General features: G+C 49.1%; 1 protein-coding gene across 2 annotated transcripts in view; it reads right to left on the reverse strand.

Annotated features, from left to right (window-relative positions):
* NTNG2 (netrin G2) overlaps positions 1 to 23,824 on the reverse strand; it is a 485,923-nt gene that overhangs the window by 74,195 nt on the left and 387,904 nt on the right. Inside the window, exons 7-8 of one of the 2 annotated variants that reach the window (XM_085613925.1) lie at positions 13,651 to 13,716; positions 10,342 to 10,476 (exon numbers count right to left, since the gene is read on the reverse strand). The exons of the other annotated variant lie outside the window; for it this stretch is intronic. Of the exons in view, the coding sequence (XP_085470051.1) occupies positions 10,342 to 10,476; positions 13,651 to 13,716 (201 nt within the window). The remainder of the gene's footprint in view (positions 1 to 10,341; positions 10,477 to 13,650; positions 13,717 to 23,824) is intronic. 2 annotated transcript variants of the gene reach the window in all.

Raw genomic sequence — 23,824 nt, forward strand, 5'->3', positions numbered from 1 at the left:
GAGAGGGCTCTGCTCTGTGTAGTAGCCTGACACCTAATATAAGCTGTAGAGAGGGCTCAGGGTCTGTGTAGTACCCTATCGCCTACTATAAGCTGTAGTGAGGGCTCTGGTCTGTGCAGTACCCTATCGCCTACTATAAGCTGTAGTGAGGGCTCTGGTCTGTGCAGTACCCTATCGCCTATTATAAGCTGTAGTGAGGGCTCTGGTCGGTGCAGTACCCTATCGCCTACTATAAGCTGTAGTGAGGGCACTGGTCGGTGTAGTACCCTATCGCCTATTATAAGCTGTAGTGAGGGCTCAGGGTCTGTGCAGTACCCTATCGCCTATTATAAGCTGTAGTGAGGGCTCTGGTCGGTGTAGTACCCTATCGCCTATTATAAGCTGTAGTGAGGGCTCTGGGTCTGTGCAGTACCCTATCGCCTATTATAAGCTGTAGTGAGGGCTCTGGTCGGTGTAGTACCCTATCGCCTATTATAAGCTGTAGTGAGGGCTCAGGGTCTGTGCAGTACCCTATCGCCTATTATAATCTGTAGTGAGGGCTCTGGTCGGTGTAGTACCCTATCGCCTATTATCAGCTGTAGAGAGGGCTCAGGGTCTGTGCAGTACCCTATCGCCTAGTATAAGCTGTAGAGAGGGCTCTGCTCTGTGTAGTACCCTATCGCCTATTATGAGCTGTAGAGAGGGCTCAGGGTCTGTGTAGTACCCTATCGCCTATTATAAGCTGTAGTGAGGGCTCTGGTCTGTGCAGTACCCTATCGCCTATTATAAGTTGTAGTGAGGGCTCTGGTCGGTGTAGTACCCTATCGCCTATTATAAGCTGTAGTGAGGGCTCTGGTTGGTGTAGTACCCTATCGCCTATTATAAGCTGTAGTGAGGGCTCTGGTCTGTGCAGTACCCTATCGCCTATTATAAGCTGTAGAGAGGGCTCTGCTCTGTGCAGTACCCTATCGCCTATTATAAGCTGTAGAGAGGGCTCTGGTCGGTGCAGTACCCTATCGCCTATTATAAGCTGTAGAGAGGGCTCTGGTCGGTGCAGTACCCTATCGCCTATTATAAGCTGTAGTGAGGGCTTTGGTCTGTAGTACCCTATCGCCTATTATAAGCTGTAGAGAGGGCTCTGGTCGGTGCAGTACCCTATCGCCTATCATAAGCTGTAGAGAGGGCTCTGCTCTGTGTAGTACCCTATCGCCTATTATAAGTTATAGAGAGGGCTCAGGTTCTGTGTAGTACCCTATCGCCTATTATAAGCTGCAGAGAGGGCTCTGGTCGGTGCAGTACCCTATCGCCTATTATAAACTGTAGTGAGGGCTCTGGTCGGTGCAGTACCCTATCGCCTATTATAAGCTGTAGTGAGGGCTCTGGTCGGTGTAGTACCCTATCGCCTATTATAAGCTGTAGTGAGGGCTCTGGTCTGTGCAGTACCCTATCGCATATTATAAGCTGTAGAGAGGGCTCTGGTCGGTGCAGTACCCTATCGCCTATTATAAGCTGTAGTGAGGGCTCTGGTCGGTGTAGTACCCTATCGCCTATTATAAGCTGTAGTGAGGGCTCTGGTCGGTGTAGTACCCTATCGCCTATTATAAGCTGTAGAGAGGGCTCTGGTCGGTGCAGTACCCTATCGCCTATTATAAGCTGTAGTGAGGGCTCTGGTCGGTGCAGTACCCTATCGCCTATTATAAGCTGTAGTGAGGGCTCTGGTCGGTGCAGTACCCTATCGCCTATTATAAGCTATAGTGAGGGCTCTGGTCGGTGTAGTACCCTATCGCCTATTATAAGCTGTAGAGAGGGCTCAGGGTCTGTGCAGTACCCTATCGCCTATTATAAGCTGTAGTGAGGGCTCTGGTCTGTGCAGTACCCTATCGCCTATTATAAGCTGTAGTGAGGGCTCTGGTCTGTGCAGTACCCTATCGCCTATTATAAGCTGTAGAGAGGGCTCTGGTCTGTGCAGTACCCTATCGCCTATTATAAGCTGTAGAGAGGGCTCTGCTCTGTGCAGTACCCTATTGCCTATTATAAGCTGTAGTGAGGGCTCTGGTCTGTGCAGTACCCTATCGCCTATTATAAGCTGTAGAGAGGGCTCTGGCCGGTGCAGTACCCTATCGCTAATTATAAGCTGTAGTGAGGGCTCTGGTCTGTGCAGTACCCTATCGCCTATTATAAGCTGTAGAGAGGGCTCTGGTCGGTGCAGTACCCTATCGCCTATTATAAGCTGTAGAGAGGGCTCTGGTCGGTGCAGTACCCTATCGCCTATTATAAGCTGTAGAGAGGGCTCTGGTCGGTGCAGTACCCTATCACCTATTATAAGCTGTAGAGAGGGCTCTGGTCGGTGCAGTACCCTATCGCCTACTATAAGCTGTAGAGAGGGCTCTGCTCTGTGTAGTACCCTATCGCCTATTATAAGCTGTAGAGAGGACTCTGGTCGGTGCAGTACCCTATCGCCTATTATAAGCTGTAGTGAGGGCTCTGGTCTGTGCAGTACCCTATCGCCTATTATAAGCTGTAGAGAGGGCTCCTGGTCTGTGCAGTACCCTATCGCCAATTATAAGCTGTAGAGAGGGCTCTGCTCTGTGTAGTAGCCTGACGCCTATTATAAGCTGTAGAGAGGGCTCTGGTCGGTGCAGTACCCTATCGCCTATTATAAGCTGTAGAGAGGGCTCAGGGTCTGTGCAGTACCCTATCGCCTATTATAAGCTGTAGTGAGGGCTCTGGTCTGTGCAGTACCCTATCGCCAATTATAAGCTGTAGAGAGGGCTCAGGGTCTGTGCAGTACCCTATCGCCTATTATAAGCTGTAGTGAGGGCTCTGGTCTGTGCAGTACCCTATCGCCTATTATAAGCTGTAGAGAGGGCTCTGGGTCTGTGCAGTACCCTATCGCCTATTATAAGCTGTAGAGAGGGCTCTGCTCTGTGTAGTACCCTATCGCCTATTATAAGCTGTAGAGAGGGCTCAGGGTCTGTGCAGTAGCCTGACGCCTATTATAAGCTGTAGAGAGGGCTCTGCTCTGTGTAGTAGCCTGACACCTAATATAAGTTGTAGAGAGGGATCATGGTCTGTGCAGTACCCTATCGCCTATTATAAGCTGTAGTGAGGGCTCTGGTCTGTGCAGTACCCTATCGCCTATTATAAGCTGTAGAGAGGGCTCAGGGTCTGTGCAGTACCCTATCGCCTATTATAAGCTGTAGTGAGGGCTCTGCTCTGTGTAGTAGCCGGACGCCATGGATAAGCTGTAGTGAGGGCTCAGCTCTGTGTAGTAGCCTGACGCCTACGTTAAGCTGTAGTGAGGGCTCTGCTCTATGTAGTAGCCTGACGCCTACGTTAAGCTGTAGTGAGGGCTCTGGTCTGTGTAGACGCCCAGGATAAGCTGTATTGAGGGCTCTGGTCTGTGTAGTAGCCTGACGCCTACGTTAAGCTATAGTGAGGGCTCTGGTCTGTGTAGTCATCCAGGATAAGCTGTATTGAGTGCTCTGGTCTGTGTAGTAGCCTGACGCCTAGGATAAGCTGTAGTGAGGGCTCAGGGTCTGTGCAGTACCCTATTGCCTATTATAAGCTGTAGTGAGGGCTCTGCTCTGTGTAGTACCCTATCGCCTATTATAAGCTGTAGTGAGGGCTCTGGGTCTGTGCAGTACCCTATCACCTATTATAAGTTGTAGAGAGGGCTCATGGTCTGTGCAGTACCCTATCGCCTATTATAAGCTGTAGAGATGGCTCTGGTCTGTGCAGTACCCTATCGCCTATTATAAGCTGTAGTGAGGGCTCTGGTCTGTGCAGTACCCTATCACCTATTATAAGGTGTAGAGAGGGCTCTGGTCTGTGCAGTACCCTATCGCCTACTATAAGCTGTAGAGAGGGCTCTGCTCTGTGTAGTACCCTATCGCCTACTATAAAGTGTAGAGAGGGCTCTGGTCTGTGTAGTACCCTATCGCCTACTATAAGCTGTAGAGAGGGCTCTGGTCTGTGTAGTACCCTATCGCCTACTATAAGCTGTAGAGAGGGCTCAGGGTCTGTGTAGTACCCTATCGCCTACTATAAGCTGTAGTGAGGGCTCTGGTCTGTGCAGTACCCTATCGCCTATTATAAGCTGTAGAGAGGGCTCTGGTCTGTGTAGTACCCTATCGCCTACTATAAGCTGTAGTGAGGGCTCTGGTCGGTGTAGTACCCTATCGCCTATTATAAGTTATAGAGAGGGCTCAGGTTCTGTGTAGTACCCTATCGCCTATTATAAGCTGCAGAGAGGGCTCTGGTCGGTGCAGTACCCTATCGCCTATTATAAACTGTAGTGAGGGCTCTGGTCGGTGCAGTACCCTATCGCCTATTATAAGCTGTAGTGAGGGCTCTGGTCGGTGTAGTACCCTATCGCCTATTATAAGCTGTAGTGAGGGCTCTGGTCTGTGCAGTACCCTATCGCATATTATAAGCTGTAGAGAGGGCTCTGGTCGGTGCAGTACCCTATCGCCTATTATAAGCTGTAGTGAGGGCTCTGGTCGGTGTAGTACCCTATCGCCTATTATAAGCTGTAGTGAGGGCTCTGGTCGGTGTAGTACCCTATCGCCTATTATAAGCTGTAGAGAGGGCTCTGGTCGGTGCAGTACCCTATCGCCTATTATAAGCTGTAGTGAGGGCTCTGGTCGGTGCAGTACCCTATCGCCTATTATAAGCTGTAGTGAGGGCTCTGGTCGGTGCAGTACCCTATCGCCTATTATAAGCTATAGTGAGGGCTCTGGTCGGTGTAGTACCCTATCGCCTATTATAAGCTGTAGAGAGGGCTCAGGGTCTGTGCAGTACCCTATCGCCTATTATAAGCTGTAGTGAGGGCTCTGGTCGGTGCAGTACCCTATCGCCTATTATAAGCTATAGTGAGGGCTCTGGTCGGTGTAGTACCCTATCGCCTATTATAAGCTGTAGAGAGGGCTCAGGGTCTGTGCAGTACCCTATCGCCTATTATAAGCTGTAGTGAGGGCTCTGGTCTGTGCAGTACCCTATCGCCTATTATAAGCTGTAGTGAGGGCTCTGGTCTGTGCAGTACCCTATCGCCTATTATAAGCTGTAGAGAGGGCTCAGGTCTGTGCAGTACCCTATCGCCTATTATAAGCTGTAGAGAGGGCTCTGCTCTGTGCAGTACCCTATTGCCTATTATAAGCTGTAGTGAGGGCTCTGGTCTGTGCAGTACCCTATCGCCTATTATAAGCTGTAGAGAGGGCTCTGGCCGGTGCAGTACCCTATCGCCAATTATAAGCTGTAGTGAGGGCTCTGGTCTGTGCAGTACCCTATCGCCTCTTATAAGCTGTAGAGAGGGCTCTGGTCGGTGCAGTACCCTATCGCCTATTATAAGCTGTAGAGAGGGCTCTGGTCGGTGCAGTACCCTATCGCCTATTATAAGCTGTAGAGAGGGCTCTGGTCGGTGCAGTACCCTATCACCTATTATAAGCTGTAGAGAGGGCTCTGGTCGTTGCAGTACCCTATCGCCTACTATAAGCTGTAGAGAGGGCTCTGCTCTGTGTAGTACCCTATCGCCTATTATAAGCTGTAGAGAGGACTCTGGTCGGTGCAGTACCCTATCGCCTATTATAAGCTGTAGTGAGGGCTCTGGTCTGTGCAGTACCCTATCGCCTATTATAAGCTGTAGAGAGGGCTCCTGGTCTGTGCAGTACCCTATCGCCAATTATAAGCTGTAGAGAGGGCTCTGCTCTGTGTAGTAGCCTGACGCCTATTATAAGCTGTAGAGAGGGCTCTGGTCGGTGCAGTACCCTATCGCCTATTATAAGCTGTAGAGAGGGCTCAGGGTCTGTGCAGTACCCTATCGCCTATTATAAGCTGTAGTGAGGGCTCTGGTCTGTGCAGTACCCTATCGCCAATTATAAGCTGTAGAGAGGGCTCAGGGTCTGTGCAGTACCCTATCGCCTATTATAAGCTGTAGTGAGGGCTCTGGTCTGTGCAGTACCCTATCGCCTATTATAAGCTGTAGAGAGGGCTCTGGGTCTGTGCAGTACCCTATCGCCTATTATAAGCTGTAGAGAGGGCTCTGCTCTGTGTAGTACCCTATCGCCTATTATAAGCTGTAGAGAGGGCTCAGGGTCTGTGCAGTAGCCTGACGCCTATTATAAGCTGTAGAGAGGGCTCTGCTCTGTGTAGTAGCCTGACACCTAATATAAGTTGTAGAGAGGGATCATGGTCTGTGCAGTACCCTATCGCCTATTATAAGCTGCAGAGAGGGCTCTGGTCGGTGCAGTACCCTATCGCCTATTATAAGCTGTAGAGAGGGCTCAGGGTCTGTGCAGTACCCTATCGCCTATTATAAGCTGTAGTGAGGGCTCTGCTCTGTGTAGTTGCCGGACGCCATGGATAAGCTGTAGTGAGGGCTCAGCTCTGTGTAGTAGCCTGACGCCTACGTTAAGCTGTAGTGAGGGCTCTGCTCTATGTAGTAGCCTGACGCCTACGTTAAGCTGTAGTGAGGGCTCTGGTCTGTGTAGACGCCCAGGATAAGCTGTATTGAGGGCTCTGGTCTGTGTAGTAGCCTGACGCCTACGTTAAGCTGTAGTGAGGGCTCTGGTCTGTGTAGTCGTCCAGGATAAGCTGTATTGAGTGCTCTGGTCTGTGTAGTAGCCTGACGCCTAGGATAAGCTGTAGTGAGGGCTCAGGGTCTGTGCAGTACCCTATTGCCTATTATAAGCTGTAGTGAGGGCTCTGCTCTGTGTAGTACCCTATCGCCTATTATAAGCTGTAGTGAGGGCTCTGGGTCTGTGCAGTACCCTATCACCTATTATAAGTTGTAGAGAGGGCTCATGGTCTGTGCAGTACCCTATCGCCTATTATAAGCTGTAGAGATGGCTCTGGTCTGTGCAGTACCCTATCGCCTATTATAAGCTGTAGTGAGGGCTCTGGTCTGTGCAGTACCCTATCACCTATTATAAGGTGTAGAGAGGGCTCTGGTCTGTGCAGTACCCTATCGCCTACTATAAGCTGTAGAGAGGGCTCTGCTCTGTGTAGTACCCTATCGCCTACTATAAGGTGTAGAGAGGGCTCTGGTCTGTGTAGTACCCTATCGCCTACTATAAGCTGTAGAGAGGGCTCTGGTCTGTGTAGTACCCTATCGCCTACTATAAGCTGTAGAGAGGGCTCAGGGTCTGTGTAGTACCCTATCGCCTACTATAAGCTGTAGTGAGGGCTCTGGTCTGTGCAGTACCCTATCGCCTATTATAAGCTGTAGAGAGGGCTCTGGTCTGTGTAGTACCCTATCGCCTACTATAAGCTGTAGTGAGGGCTCTGGTCTGTGCAGTACCCTATCGCCTACTATAAGCTGTAGTGAGGGCTCTGGTCTGTGTAGTACCCTATCGCCTACTATAAGCTGTAGTGAGGGCTCTGGTCTGTGCAGTACTTTATCCCCTATTATAAGCTGTAGTGAGGGCTCTGGTCTGTGCAGTACCCTATCGCCTATTATAAGCTTAATTGAGGGCTCTGGTCTGTGCTGTACTTTATCCCCTATTATAAGCTGTAGTGAGGGCTCTGGTCGGTGTAGTACCCTATCGCCTATTATAAGCTGTAGTGAGGGCTGTGCTCTGTGTAGTACCCTATCGCCTATTATGAGCTATAGAGAGGGCTCTGGTCGGTGCAGTACCCTATCGCCTATTATAAGCTGTAGAGAGGGCTCTGGTTTGTGCAGTACCCTATCGCCTATTATAAGCTATAGAGAGGGCTCTGGTCGGTGTAGTACCCTATCGCCTATTATAAGCTGTATAGAGGGCTCTGGTTTGTGCAGTACCCTATCGCCTATTATAAGCTGTAGAGAGGGCTCTGGTCGGTGCAGTACCCTATCGCCTATTATAAGCTGTAGAGAGGGCTCTGGTCGGTGCAGTACCCTATCGCCTATTATAAGCTGTAGAGAGGGCTCAGGGTCTGTGCAGTACCCTATCGCCTACTATAAGCTGTAGTGATGGCTCTGGTCTGTGCAGTACCCTATCGCCTATTATAAGCTGTAGAGAGGGCTCTGGTCGGTGCAGTACCCTATCGCCTATTATAAGCTGTAGTGAGGGCTCTACTCTGTGTAGTAGCCTGACGCCCAGGATAAGCTGTAGTGAGGGCTCTGGTCTGTGTAGTCGCCCAGGATAAACTGTATTGAGGGCTCTGGTCTGTGTAGTCGCCCAGGATAAGCTGTAGTGAGGGCTCTACTCTGTGTAGTAGCCTGACGCCCAGGATAAGCTGTAGTGAGGGCTCTGGTCTGTGTAGTCGTCCAGGATAAGCTGTATTGAGGGCTCTGGTCTGTGTAGTAGCCTGACGCCTACGTTAAGCTGTAGTGAGGGCTCTGGTCTGTGTAGTCGTCCAGGATAAGCTGTATTGAGGGCTCTGGTCTGTATAGTAGCCTGACGCCCTGGATAAGCTGTATTGAGGGCTCTGGTCTGTGTAGTCGCCCAGGATAAGCTGTAGTGAGGGCTCTACTCTGTGTAGTAGCCTGACGCCCAGGATAAGCTGTAGTGAGGGCTCTGGTCTGTGTAGTCGTCCAGGATAAGCTGTATTGAGGGCTCTGGTCTGTGTAGTAGCCTGACGCCTACGTTAAGCTGTAGTGAGGGCTCTGGTCTGTGTAGTCGTCCAGGATAAGCTGTATTGAGGGCTCTGGTCTGTATAGTAGCCTGACGCCCTGGATAAGCTGTATTGAGGGCTCTGGTCTGTGTAGTAGCCGGACGCCTAGAATAAGCTGTAGTGAGGGGCCTGCTCTGTGTAGACGCCTAGGATAAGCTGTATTGTGTGCTCTGGTCTGTGTAGTAGCCTGACGCCTAGGATTGCCTGTAGTGAGGGCTCAGCTCTGTGTAGTAGCCTGACGCCCTGGATAAGCTGTATTGAGGGCTCTGGTCTGTGTAGTACCCTATCGCCTATTATAAGCTGCAGAGAGGGCTCTGGTCGGTGCAGTACCCTATCGCCTATTATAAGCTGTAGAGAGGGCTCTGGTTTGTGCAGTACCCTATCGCCTATTATAAGCTGTAGAGAGGGCTCTGGTTTGTGCAGTACCCTATCGCCTATTATAAGCTGTAGAGAGGGCTCTGGTTTGTGGAGTACCCTATTGCCTATTATAAGCTGTAGATCGGGCTCTGGTCGGTGTAGTACCCTATCGCCTTTTATGAGCTGTAGTGAGGGCTCTGGTCGGTGTAGTACCCTATCGCCTATTATAAGCTGCAGAGAGGGCTCTGGTCGGTGCAGTACCCTATTACCTATTATAAGCTGTAGAGAGGGCTCTGGTTTGTGCAGTACCCTATCGCCTATTATAAGCTGTAGAGAGGGCTCTGGTTTGTGCAGTACCCTATCGCCTATTATAAGCTGTAGAGAGGGCTCTGGTTTGTGCAGTACCCTATCGCCTATTATAAGCTGTAGAGAGGGCTCTGGTTTGTGGAGTACCCTATTGCCTATTATAAGCTGTAGAGAGGGCTCTGGTCGGTGCAGTACCCTATCGCCTATTATAAGCTGTAGTGAGGGCTCTGGTCGGTGTAGTACCCTATCGCCTATTATAGGCTGTAGTGAGGACTCTGCTCTGTGTAGTAGCCTGACGCCTACGTTAAGCTGTAGTGAGGGCTCTGGTCTGTGTAGCCGCCCAGGATAAGCTGTATTGAGGGCTCTGGTCTGTGTAGTAGCCTGACGCCATGGATAAGCTTTAGTGAGGGCTCAGCTCTATGTAGTAGCCTGACGCCTACGTTAAGCTGTAGTGAGGGCTCTGGTCTGTGTAGCCGCCCAGGATAAGCTGTAGTGAGGGCTCTGGTCTGTGTAGTAGCCTGACGCCCAGGATAAGCTGTATTGAGGGCTCTGGTCTGTGTAGTCGCCCTGGATAAGCTGTAGTGAGGGCTCTGGTCTGTGTAGTAGCCTGACGCCCAGGATAAGCTGTATTGAGGGCTCTGGTCTGTGTAGTCGCCCTGGATAAGCTGTATTGAGGGCTCTGGTCTGTGTAGTAGCCTGACGCCCTGGATAAGCTGTAGTGAGGGCTCTGGTCTGTGTAGTAGCCGGACGCCCAGCACAAGCGGCAGCGAGTGCTCCGGTCTGTGGTTTCGCCCTCAGCACTGAGCTGTAATCACCGACCCTCGCGCAGAGCCGGCAGTAAATGTTTCCATTGTGGTTTTTCCAATAAATGCGCCATGAATCAGGCGAGGCCCGTCTGCCTCTTGACTCTCACCCTGAGCGGTTATTGCTTTACCGGAAGCCATAAATCCGAAGAGTAAAACTACACAACAGGTAATCTTTACACCCCCCCCCCCCCCCCCTGTGCCCCAAGCAGTTAGCGAGCAGCCAAGCAGCGCCCTGCCCGGCTACGCTGCAAGGCCTCTACTCAGCAGGCGGGGGTGCAGCAGCAGGCGGGCACCGCTGTACCTTGAGTGTGGGCCCCCGTCTCCTTCCAGGAGGGGCAGCCCATGTACAGGTGGGCCGGGGGGCCGAGGGGGGCCACCGCCGAGGAGGAGACAGCCGAGGAGTCCTTCGAGGTGCCCACCGAGGTGGCCGGGTGCTCTGACCGCAACAGGAATACAGCAGAGAGTTAGTACAATTTCAAAGCGCTAGGAGGGGTCTAGGAGGCATGTGGGCGCTATGCAAGCCAGTACAACAGTTCAGCGAGCTCGCCAGTAACAGGCTCCATTCCAAGCTGCCATATTGCTGACTTTGACACAACTAGTAATGTGTGTTATTAAGAGCTCTAGGCGGTGGTATCAGCAAGCACTACAGCGAACGCCACACTACCATCTGATGGTGACGCTGCAAATCTGAACTCTGCTCAAGATTGGTGACGTATTGTCTGTTTAGTGCAAATGTGTAATATAAATAGTGTGCAGGGCAACTAATCGCCTTCACTTGTTTATACTGCCATGGAGCGAGTCCATGTGAAATGAGTCAGCCATGACATGTTAAAGTGTGCTTCCCGGGCTCATGCTAACTAGGCCGCAGCTAGGCCTCGACGCCATCTTGTCCAAAATGGATGCCAGACCACTGTGTTCATTCTCTGGTTATAATTCTGCTTCACGTAGTGAAGCAAGATTTCGGTTTCTTTATTTCTGAAAGACATTCTTCTTGAACACAGCCTGCCGGCGGGCCTTCTTTCACATATCTCCTAGGACCTTCCGTTTGCACGCGGTTTTGCGCCAATTCACAACGGTTCACTGTTGTTTTTGTAACTAGTTAGTTCTGACACCTCCCGATGATATTAGTTAAGAGGGGTGGATCAATATGCGTGGACTAGGTTAGTGCTGAGGTGACGGTTATTTGCGGATTCAAATTGCTGTAAACTCATTAGTTCAAAGTGTGGTTCTAGGCTCTCACCACGATGGGTTTGGCGTTCTAATGCTTTCTTATGGAGAAAAGGGCTGTATAAACCCTTGCATTTGGGGGTGAGCTGGAGACCTCTCCTGTGCTCCTAGGGGGCCACCCAGTTTGTTACTGATTTTACTGCACATATGCGATTTAGCCTGTTTCTGATTTTGCCTGTTTTTCTGCATGTTCTTAATACTGGCTGCTTTTGGGGCCATTACTTTATGCATTTAAATGAGATTTGCTGCATCTGCAGTTTAATATTTCTGTTTTGTAGCTATACATTTTGTACCCCGCTTTCGTGGTTCTTGTAAATTCTGCTCTAGAACGCACTTTTTCAGTAACTCCTTTCTTCAGTGACTATATTTTGAGATGCTGTTTTGAACCTTGTCTCTGGGACACATTGCTCCGTGATTCAAGGTTGACCCCACCCTGATCGACCACACGCCGGGGCGCACTGTTGAGATGCAGAGTATTTTCTAGGTCCCCGCTCGCCCACAAGACTAACCCAATCTCTTCGGGCCTCCCCACTGAGAGTTACGTTTATTTCTCTTCCTTGTGGTGTGTGGTTGTGATCTTGAACTATTGTGGTTTCTAGGCACACACCATGAATGTGATAGTAGGGTCATTTGCATGTAGTCCTCTTGAGAGATTAATGGACTTTTGCCCTGGTCCATACACACAGGGCTTAATTTGAGCCAGTGGTTTCCGGTGCTCGGCACCAGCACTAAATTGGTTGCACCGGCTCAACTCATAGTTCACCACAAATAGCGCTGTCTATTTAATTTTGAGATGAGCACAACAACTGTGTTTATTAAGTCGATTCGTATTGAAAATGAAGAATACCGGCCTCTTACGCCATTATTATAGCTGTTTGTTGCCTGAAATGGTGTGAACTGTCGCACTTGTAGGAGTGCGATAGTTAGGTGTCACATGGATGTATGGTCATTGGCAGCACTGGCTGGGGCAGTGGGTGGTGCAGGCTGCAGTGGCCTCCGAGAAGGGCCCTGACAATTTTCTACAAGTGAGGCGCTGCTTACACAGAGACCGTCACCAGTGTGTTGCGCGGCCGGGTGGGGCAGGTCAGGTCTCCATTGGGCATGGCTCGTCCTTACAAAGAGGCGGATTGTTGCGGCATGATGCGACCTTTTTCTGGTCTTCCCCTGGTGCAAATGATATCCTGTGGTGAGAGCATGGCAGCCAAGCCTGCTTCTGCATCCATTCATGCCCATAAGAGAATTTATTGAGCGACAAGAGAGCCTTCAGTGTGTGAGGTTTGTGTGGAGAGCACTTTATTCACATTTATCCAGCAGATGCACCTTGAAGAAATGCATGGATATCCCATTGGCACTTCTGGCCAGACTGGGTTTCTAGACCTGTTTTCTGTACTTTCACAAGCACTGCATGATGCAATGAGATACTTAGAAGCACTGGATGTTTACGTGTGATAGCACTATATTCCATGCATCGTTCATGCAGTTGAATCGGCTTCCGGGTTTGGGCGCAGTGCGCTGCACTATGTAGGGCCTTGGATACCTCCATCTTTCAGCTGTTTGTAAGTTTGTTAGTTGTCCCTGAGCATCAATTCCTAGTATTAGTCTCTGCTGAGGGTGCATTCCCTAATACCTGCCATTGCTGACCCTTAGTGCGTGCCTACGTGACCGCGGATCACCAGTGGGTGCCTACGTGACCGCGGATCACCAGTGCGTGCCTGCGTGAGCGCGGATCACCAGTGCGTGCCTGCGTGAATCAGCAGTGTGTGCCTACGTGACCGCGGATCGCCAGTGGGTGCCTACGTGACCGCGGATCGCCAGTGCGCGCTGCCGATGAACGTGGGTTCCTAGTCCCTGCCCTCACTGAGCACAGGTGTCTATCTGGTGCACGCCGCCGAGTCAGTTTCTGCAGGTATCCTGGTCCTTTGCCCCAGGTGACCTCTTCTGGCTAAGTTGCGCATGCACGGACGCCATTGTTTATATGGCGTAGGACTCTGGGGCTGTAGTGAGAAAGCGTATGGCAAAGGATTAGGACAGTGAGAAAAGAATGCCAGTCCAGATTAATCTAACATTATGTAGAATGTGTGCATAGCTCTACAAGGCCCGCCATTGAGCATCTGCTCAGAGCCCTTATGGAGCCTATAGATGAGCGGCGAGGAGGACAGCATTACTGGGGAGACACACAGACATAGGGGTGCTAGTCTCCTATTTCTGGGGTGCAGGGCTACTCTGTAGGGAATGGGATTTCAGCAGACCAACGCCTCATTTAGCCATACAGAGGTACCAGCCGGCAGGGCAACCTCCCAGTTTCACCAGAGGCCCGTAAGCAAGAGCCTAGTGCTTGGCACACTAAGCTAGGCGCTATCATAGCATCTAATCCGAGCTGTACCTGTGTGCTCCTGCGTCTCGTGGATGGAGGCAGTTGTTGGGGGCGTAGTCCGCCACCGGGCGGACTCTGCGCATGTCCAGGGAAGAAGAAGGTGCATTTAATGTCGAAGAAGAGAAAGCTAAATAAAAAAAATAAAAACACTCTGCCCGACTGCTCAGGCGCTCACATCACTGCTGTTCGGAAACCCCATGTGGGGCTGGTGTGACGTTGTGGCATTGTTGTAACAAAGCCGCCATATTGTCACCAGGCCAATGGTGGGATGGAGTTACTGTGATGTGGCGTACAATGGGGCATCATTGTTACAACAACCTTGTGATTGATACATGCTTAGATGCCAGTAATTATTAGTAATTATTATAATTAAGGCTCCCAGTCCTCCATGTTTACTGATTTTCGTCAACAAATACATACCGATAAGGACAGCATATTTATCCTTCAAACTAAAAGGCTGCTGACTGCAAGGAAACGGTTGGTAAATCATTAATGCTCTGAATCCATTCCAGGCCCCTTCCGGCTACCCTTCCACCCTGATTAACAACTACCTGCGTTACCTCCTCATTGTGGCTCCTCGTCGCAGTCCTCACCTGTGAGGCCCTCGCCAGTGCCTTCCCATGTCGTTGTCCCCAAAACAAAAGGAGTCCTTCCTTTATTTCAAGGACTACCGCATACTGCGCCTCTCCTCCCCGAGCATTTCCTGTTTGGTCCCTGGTCAGCACTATCTGTGTATTGGACAAAAGCAAGTCTAATGTTAGGGGTGGGCGGTAAACTCTGCTCCGCCGACAAAGTTCACAGAGTTTTCTCCACTCTGCGCTCCGCCTGGAGCACAGAGTTCCAGGAAATCTCCACGAACGTTTGCGTGGCGGAGATTTTCTAGCGCGCGGCTTTGCAATGTTAAGTTGGTGAGCAAGAGTGAGAAAATCAAGCACTAGGACGAGTCCTGGAGTGATTTCTCAATGCGGGCGGCAGGTTGCTACCATTTGTGTTGAGAAAGCTGCTGCTCAAGTAGAAAATCTACTTGAGCGGTAAAAACAAGCAGTGCCCTCTGGCACAGTGCGCGGTGTCGTTCACACTGATTTTACAGTGCGGAACAAGCTCCCGGTGCTAAAACTCAGTGCGACGTGCCGAAATTCTGCCACTTGCGGAACTCCGCGGAGTCTCACAGAGTTTTTATGTGAATCCACGCGTTCCGCCCACCTCTAATGTCATTGTTAATGTGAATGTTAAACGCATTGCTCTGTAGCCTGCTCGGCAGGTGGCATCCTTGAGACTATGGAAGTCACTGCGCTCATGTGCTGGGCTTATGCCTGGAGCGAGGCAGCGGCGGGTTCCTGCACTGTGAGTACCATGTTGATCAGTTACCAGTACTGGCTTGTTGCTTTGGTGGAGCACACGCTCCGGATTACACATAGCGCCGGGGGTGGAGGGCCACACCTTCTGTGCAGGGACCGGCAGAGAGGCTTTTTGGGGCCAAATGGTTTAGGTCTTCAACTCTCTCTCTGAAAATTGTGACTAGTTTTGTATCAAGGGTCTTCTACCTGCTTTGATGGCAATATAAACCCAGCGTAATTGATTACTTATTTAATTATTTAATAATTGACTAATTATGGGCCTCTTAAATAAGTTAGCTTGCCTCATTTGGTTGACATGCTCAGTTTACCTAAATGCAGAGTTTGTGCTGGTGAAGGCAGCGGGCTGAGTACACAGATCACTATAGAGCCTAAAGATTCACAGGAAAGGAACCCCCAGGACCCAGCTAATGAAGCAGCAGAGCTGGAGGAGGTGGTGTCCATTACACATTCAGAATCAGAGTGTCTGACCGAGGATGCAGTAAGCGCAGCATTGGAGGTAACGCATGATAAAAGGAAGAGGCTGGTCTCTGACGAGGACTTTAATGGGGGTCCTAGAGAGAGTACATTCCAGGGCATCAGGTGGTGGAGGCAACTGCACATATTAGGGATTTGTTAAAGTTCCAGGAGAAGCCCTGGCAGGGTGACATGGGTTTTGTGTAGTACACGGCCCGTAGGCTGATGCTCTAACTTTCCATGAGGTACCTACATCCAAGGTCCTGAAAGAGTGAAAGGTTTGGACAAAGTCCTCTTTTACCAAATTTCTAGCAGAAAAGTTATCCTTTGGACTAGTTTGATGTGAACCTTCTCCAAGTTGCAAAGGTAAAAAAACATTCTTTCCAGTGTGGCATCCGCTTCATATTTGACCTTCGAGTAATCATCTCTTCGGAGGCAGCAGGTAGGAAGGGGGGTTGCCTTCAAAAGGAGCTTTTCAGCACCACATTTTGCACCAAAAGTGAACACTTACGCAGCGTATGCCTCTCTGGCAATGGTGAAAACATTTCAGACAGTTTTTAATTCCTTACAAGAGGGTAAGAACCCTGTAGAAGTTCTCTGAAAAATGCAACTTCTTAACAACTCTTGTCGGTTTTTGTTCCCACTGCAGCAACATCATCTGAGGCACAAATAGCTGGTGGAAGCGCTGGAGAGTAGATCCCTCCCACAGGTCATTGGAACAGCGCCTTCCAGTTCTGGGAGCGAAGTTGTTTGATATGAACTGGATGAAATGGTGAAAAAGTGAGTTGAGGAGAGGAAGATCCTTTTTCCATTTCGTTTCTCTGTTGCAAAGTAGTCTTTTTTCAGGAAAAGGTGTGTCAGGTGCATGAGGAGAAGAGACAGCTTTTTTGTGGTAGAGCCCAGAGTGGGAGGACTGAGCTGCTTCCAACAAGGCAATAAACGCTGGTTAGTTGAGCAGGGCAGTGGGATTCTGGCGGTAGGATTTTTATCCCGAGTGGCTTCAAGCAGCTTTAGATCACTGGGTCTTGCAGTAGTATGAGACAGTTTAGCCATAGACTTTTCCAGTCTGCCCTCACAACATTACTTCTAAGCCACTCTGGTGCTAAAAGACCCAGACAAGAAACAAGAAATGTTGAGACACATTCAGACCTTGTCCCAGAAAGCTGGCATATCTCAGGTATCAGATTCTCAGAGAGGTATATTTATTCCTATTTTTGGTGCTAAAGCCAGTAGGAAATCACAGTCCTGTGCTGCAATTGGTGGCTCAACAAGTCCGTACGGTGCACTCACTTCAGGATGCAGTCATTGTATATGGAGATCCCAATGTTGCCAAAACAGGACTTTTCTGTGACCTTCGACTGCACGATGTAGCTGAGATTTGCAATACAGGAGCAAGATTTTCAGATCGAGGTGCTCCCCTTCGGACTGCCATTCACGAAGGTATTGGCGCCATTTGTTTCTTTCGTGCAGTTACAAGGTTTGTTTCCATATCTGGATGATTGGCTGATATCTGACTGTTCTTCTTTGAAGTGGGCGGTCAGAGTGAAGAAGGTATGCTCCCGCGTAGGAATGCTGGGGTTTATCAGAAGTCTAGTCTCGTACCAGAACGAAGACATTCATCGAAGCATTTAAAGATTCATAAAGGGAACAGATCTTCTTCCCAGAAAGCAAGAATTATTTTTTTGCAGAACAGACGTGGCTCAGTTAGTGTCTCTGAAGGGGCAAAAGCCCAGCATTGGTTGATGGTTCAGGGCCCGATGCCTGCAACAGCGGCGGTGGCCCCTTGGGTGCGGCATCCTAAAGCCAGTGTTGTACCACTCGCCAGATCATTGGTGCCCAGTGACAAAGGAATATAAGAGGCTGCCTTCGGTCCCAGGGGAGATGAAAGACTATTTGCAGGGGTGACTGAGTGAGTAAATTCTGGGTGCTGGGCTATGCTTTCAATTGTCTAACCTGGGCGTGATAACTTCGGATGCAAGCACGTGGGGTGAGGGCAGTTCTCGATGGCTCTGAAGTGAAAGGAAGCTGGTCGGTGTCGGAGGAGCTGCACTCCTTGAATGAGTTAATGCTGGTATGGTATACCTTTCGGAAGTTTGCTCTGCACCTGGAGAATGTATTGAGTTTGGTCAGGATTGACAATCAAGTGGCAAAAACGTACCAGAACAGGCAAGACTGTAGGAGGAACAGGGCCTGGGCAGGAGCGGCAATTTCGCATTTCACATGGGCAGAATGTCATCTGTTAGTCGGCCTGGGTGGAATGTTTTATTCATTTGGTGGAAACCGATGACTTTTGGTAATTCTGCATTACTCGTGTAACATGGAATTGCTGATAAATTCAAATGATGCCCCTATGCTGGCAGAATAAAATACTTTGTAGTGGTTTCTATAGTGTTGAAACCACTGCATACCACTCGGCACCCTTGCATACTCTGCAGTGTCTACAACTTTTCATCACTGTAGAGTGTGTAAGAGGTGGGGGCTGTGTGATAACCAGTGATTTCTAAACTTTAGAAAAAGCAGTCTACCGCTCTGCACCCTTGCACACTGTGCAGTGATTAAAAGTTTAAATCAATGCAGAATATGCAAGGGCGCCGGGTGGTATTCGGCTGTGCTATCTTCTTAGGCAAAATGCATCCTCGCATCCAATTTTGAATGCCAGGGTGCATTTGGTACTAAGAAAATAGTGCGAAAGGCCACTATGCCCCGTCATGGAATTCTGCAGAATATGGTGGAATATTAATTTAATGCCACGTGATTCGGCTGAATCAAACTCTGAATTCTGTCCACCTCTACCTGTTAGCGCTAAGGGCAAGGTATATTTCTTGTGTGCAGAACATTCAAGCGAACAGATTGAGCTGTAATCTTCTGACCTCCATCCCATATCATCTGAGCAGGCACTCTTTCCAGCTTTGATAGCGACAGGTTTGCAGTCCGCGGCTGGACTGGTTAGCCTCCCCGTGCTGCTAGGCCCTTTAGAGAAGGGCTGGGATCTGCTTCTTCACTTCAAACCCTAACACTGGGTCACTTGAAAGCCCTGCATCTCACAGCATGGAGACTGAAGCTTATGTTTCAGCTAGATGTGTTGTTCCAGGAAGTCTGCAGGCCACTGCACCAGGGCAGTTTCTACATCCTCCCCAGTCGGCTGGGGTATCCATTCCCTACAAGAGATATGTAGGGCCGCCACTGTGTCCACTTCTAACACTTTTGTTGTTAGATGTGAATAAGGACGATTCTTTGAACTTTGCTACTAGGGGGTTGAAAGCTGCAATAAGGTAACTGTATGCAATTTCTGAAATGTGCATTGAGTGGAAATGTCAGAATCAAAGATATGTGGAATATTTCTGGTGCCTGAGTGGCATGTGTACATCCTCACAGGTGAGGAGTGAGATGCGCAGAGACCAAGAGGAGGGAATGAATGCATTACTACCGATAGTCTTCATTACTTTGGAACGGCAGCCCTACATCACAGTCCAACTCCTGGCTCATCCCCACTTCATGGCACAGATATGGCTTGTGAAGACAGCCTGTGTCTAGGGTGGTGTTGGACCTGCCCTTTCTGCAGGGCGATCCCCAAACGTTTTTACTTCCTCCACCTATTTTTTTTACCTTCTTTTTGTTGGTTTTAGGACTCTGGGCACTTTACCACTGCTAACCAGGGCTAAAGTGCACACGCTCTCCCCTTTACACGTTATGATTGGTTTACACCTGTTTTCATATTTGATTTACATGTAAGTCCCTTGGAAAGTGAGATCTCATACACCCTGTAAATTAAATGCTACTAGTGGGTCTGCAGCGCTGCTTGTGCTACTCACTGACGTAGCCTTTTAAACCTGTCCCAGGCCTGAGAGTCCTTGAAACAAAAGTAGGACTTGTTTCATTATGAGGACAAGGATGGTGGAAGGAGCTGGTGGAGGGAGAGCCTCGCAGGTGAGGGCCGCGACCAGGAGCGCCGGATTCAGAGTGTTGATGTTACCGGTCAGTAGTCGGTTCATTTCCACTTACCAGGCTCCAACCTGTAGGAGTTATATTCTTCCCCACTTCTCTTGCTTGCCGCTCCATCAGGGATGGGATGGAGCCGCAGTTTTGCACGAGAGTAACCTACCTATCTTCTTACAACACTGGTGAGCAGCGTGAGCTCACGAGCACTGCAGGTTCGAGTGCCGTTACTACTGACACTTTACATCAGCACTTATACGTGAAGAGTTTGGACACCTCCAACTGCTGTAGACATCAGTAAAGTCACAGCCTTTAAAAAACTCTACAAGTGCCTTGGTGCACGAGTAAAGTTCCGTATAAATATGGAAAACTACTGGTTGCAATTTTATTAATCACAAAAAATGAAAAGATTTTAAATACTGTTAAATTATAACAAAAAATAGATAAATACAAGTAAATATCAAAACAATAACTGTCACAACACGGGGAGCTTTAATTATAAAACCAGTAAACTGGATACAGAAGTTTTGTACAAGATCACTCTCTGTCCATAGCATTATGAAGGTACAACGTGTTGTATCTACAGCCTGGATGTAGTGTGCGGGATATTTTCTACGGCAGCATCAAAGCTCTGGAGTCTTCTGTCTGCAGCAGGGTCATGGTTCTAGGGTTCTCCGTCTATGGCAGAATTGCAGCAGGAGGCCTTGTTCTATAGAGCGGCGAGCCCTGGTTCTAGGGTTCTCCGTCTATGGCAGTATTACAGCAGGGGGCCTTGTTCTATAGAGCGGCGAGCCCTGGTTCTAGGGTTCTCCGTCTAGGGCAGTATTGCAGCAGGAGGCCTTGTTCTATAGAGCGGCGAGCCCTGGTTCTAGAGTGTTCTGTCTATGGCAGTATTGCAGTAGGAGGCCTTGTTCTATAGAGCGGCGAGCCCTGGTTCTAGGGTTCTCCGTCTATGGCAGTATTGCAGCACAAGGCCTTGTTCTAGAGAGCGGCGAGCCCTGGTTCTAAGGTTCTCCGTCTATGGCAGTATTGCAGCACGAGGCCTTGCTCTATAGAGCGGCGAGCCCTGGTTCTAGGGTTCTCCGTCTATGGCAGTATTGCAGCACGAGGCCTTGTTCTATAGAGCGGCGAGCCCTGGTTCTAAGGTTCTCCGTCTATGGCAGTATTGCAGCACGAGGCCTTGCTCTATAGAGCGGTGAGCCCTGGTTCTAGGGTTCTCCGTCTATGGCAGTATTGCAGCACTAGGTCTTGCTCCATAGAGCGGTGAGCCCTGGTTCTATATCACCATCACAGTTCTAGTCTTTCCTGCCTATAGCAGTAATCTACTGCTCTGTATTGCTCAGTCTGAGGGTACTGCTGTTCTAGAAGTACTATCTACAGTAACAGCCTCGTTCTAAGTCTTCCATCAATAGTAGTGTCACACTAGTGGGGTGGTGCTTCATCCATAGGAGTGTCATAATTCTAGACTGTTCTATCTATAGCAGTAATCTTGTACTCTGTATTGCTCTGTCTGGGGCAGCTCTGTTCTAGAAAGTATAGTTTCTTACCTGTCGGTGTAGATTTGCAGCTTGAAGACTTTTCTGGATTCACTATGCTGTGCATTATTCTGCCATCTAGTGTTTGGGTCCGGAATTGTAGTATCTCTTCTTTTTTTTTTGTGGCCTGGTGGGCGTCGACATACCACCATTTGGTGTCCTTCTGTGATGTGCTTCTTCCGGAAGCTCCCATCTTTGGTCGTCATCTTCGGATTCTTTATATATATATATTTTTTTCTTCTTTTGATTGTTCGTTCTAGTTTCCCGTTATTTATTCCTCCTGTGTCATCTTCCTGGCGGAGGCGGGTGGGTTCGCTAGTGAATCCAGAAAAGTCTTCAAGCTGCAAAACTACACCAACAGGTAAGAAACTATACGTTTTGCAGCGTGAATCTTTTCTGGATCCACTATGCTGTGCATAGACTTTGTAGCGGTTTGTGGCGGCTGGGTGGAAGATGGGCGCTGGTTTGTGAATATATGTTGTAAGACCTTCTGTCCTACTTGTGCTTCTTTGTTCATCTGAATGTCCGCGCAGTAGTGCTTTGTGAACGTGTGCACTGAAGACCATGTTGCTGCTTGGCAAATGTCCTGAATAGGTGTGTTTGCTAGGAAAGCCACTGTTGCTCCGTTCTTCCTTGTTAAGTGAGCATGTGGTGCTCTTTGCAAGGTTTGACCTGACTGATTGTGGCACAACCGTATGACTTGTGCCATCCATCTTGTAATATTATTCTTTGTGACTGGTCGTCCCAGAAAACTTTTACCAAAATGAAACAAAGTACTGCTTTGTTTTCCTGCATTCCTTTGTTCTCTCATTGTAGTACATGACTGCCCTCCTGGTGTCCAGGGTGTGCAGTGCTCTTTCTGCTTGTGTTTTGGGGTTTTGGAAAAAAGTTGGTATTGAATTGTTTGGTTAATGGGGAACTTAGATTCCACCTTTGGCATAAAATGTGTATCAGTTCTCATGACGATTCTGTCATTATGTATTTGGAAGCAGGGCTCTTGTAGTGTTAGCGCCTGCAATTCACTTACTCTACGTAGTGATGGGATTGCCACTAAAACGCCGTCTTTAGCGTGAGCATTTGTAAGGTTGCTTGGTGAATTAGCTCGAATGGTGCCTTCATCATTTGTGCGAGTACCACGTTGAGGTTCCATGTGGGTGGTGGCACCCTCTTTGGAGGTGCAATCCTCTTTGCTCCTTCCAGAAATCTCTTGACCACTTGTGATGTGAAGAAACTCCTTCCTGTTTCTCCCCTTGTGTAAGCTACGATGGCCGCCAAGTGTACCCTTACAGATGCCTCGCTGAGCTTCTCCTGTAGCAAATGTGTTAACTATTTTAGCACTGGTGATTCCCTTGTGATTTTCTTTGAAAGTTTCTCCCTACTGCACCAAAGCGAGAAACGTCTCCATTTTGCTGTGTAACACTTTCTTGTTGTTGGTCTTCTCGCCTCTCTGAGTACTGCCGTTGTGCTCTCTGGTAGTTTGAGGTGAGAGAATTCCAAGTCCTCAGGAGCCACGCTGCCAGGCTTGGACTCTCTGGTTCTGGGTGTTGCACCTTTCCGTTTTGCAGAGATAGGAGGTCCTTCTTGTTGGGGAACTCGTGCCTTGTTCCTTGCGACTTTTCCATTATCAGTGAGAAACAGGTTTGCCTGGCCCACTGTGGTGCTATGAGGATTAGTGTCATGCGGCTGATTCTGCACTTGTTGATTACCCTGTGTAGCAGTGGTATCGGGGGGAAAATCGAAAAACAAATGTCCCTGAGCTGTCTGTCCACAGCGCATTCCCTAGGGACTGTGTGCACGGTTGTCTGGATGTGAAGCGTTGGCATTTTGCATTTTGGGGTGTTGCAAATAGTTCGATTTGTAGAGTCCCCCATTTGTTTAAGATTTTTAGGATCTCTGATTGATTCATCTCCCATTCGTGGGATGCTGATGTTTGTCTGCTCAGCCTGTCTGCTTCTACATTGTCCTTCCCTGGGAGATGCATTGCTAGTAAGTCTATGGTCCTTGGGATAGCCCGTCTCCATAGCTCCTGGGCTAGGTTTGACAGTGTTAATGATTGTGTTCCTCCTTGTTTGTTGATGTAAAACATTGTGGTTGTATAGTGTGTTTAAAACAACACCCTCTTTCCGTAGAGCTCCTTCTGAAAGGCTTTTAAGGCTAGGAACACTGTTTTTAACTCCAGGAAGTTGATGTGCTTGACCGCATCCTGCTGTGATCATAAACCCCTCACCTTGAGGTTGTTCATGTGGGCCCCCACCCCAGTTGGGGTGCGTCTGTTGTAATGGTCACTGTGGAGTTGGTAGTGTGAAAGGTCTCCCCTGTGTTATGTTCTTCCTGTTCCACCATGTTATCTCCTGAAGAACTGTTTGTGTAACAACCACTAGATCCCCCCAACTCCCTGTCGCCTGTGACCATTGTTGTTGAATCCATCCCTGGAATGGTCTCATGTGCAGTTGAATGTTTGGGACTAGATGAATGCATGAAGCCATCATCCCTAGCAGTTTCCCCACTGTCCTCACTGTCAGAGCTTGCCCCGTGCGGTATAGATGTGTCTCCATCAGTATTGCTACTGTCCTCTTTGTGCTCGGGAACACCTTCCCTACTGTTGTGTCAATTTCTGCCCCATAGAATATCTTTACCTGCTCTGGTGTTATTGATGACTTTTCCCAATGTATTGAGAAACCTAGCTGGACCAAAGTCTCTATGACCGTTTGTATGTGCTGTTTGCAAAGGTTGCATGTTCTTGCTCTTACTAACCAGTCGTCTAGGTATGGATAGACGTGGATTTCCTGCCTTCTTAGGTGGGCTGCTACTGCTGCTAGGCATTTTGTGAACACTCTTGGTGCTGACTTGAGTCCTAACGCTAGCACCGCGAATTGGTAGTGTGTCTTGTTGATTATGAAT

Source organism: Triturus cristatus, chromosome 1_2 (genome assembly GCF_964204655.1).
Source record: "Triturus cristatus chromosome 1_2, aTriCri1.1, whole genome shotgun sequence".
NCBI lineage: Eukaryota > Metazoa > Chordata > Amphibia > Caudata > Salamandridae > Triturus > Triturus cristatus.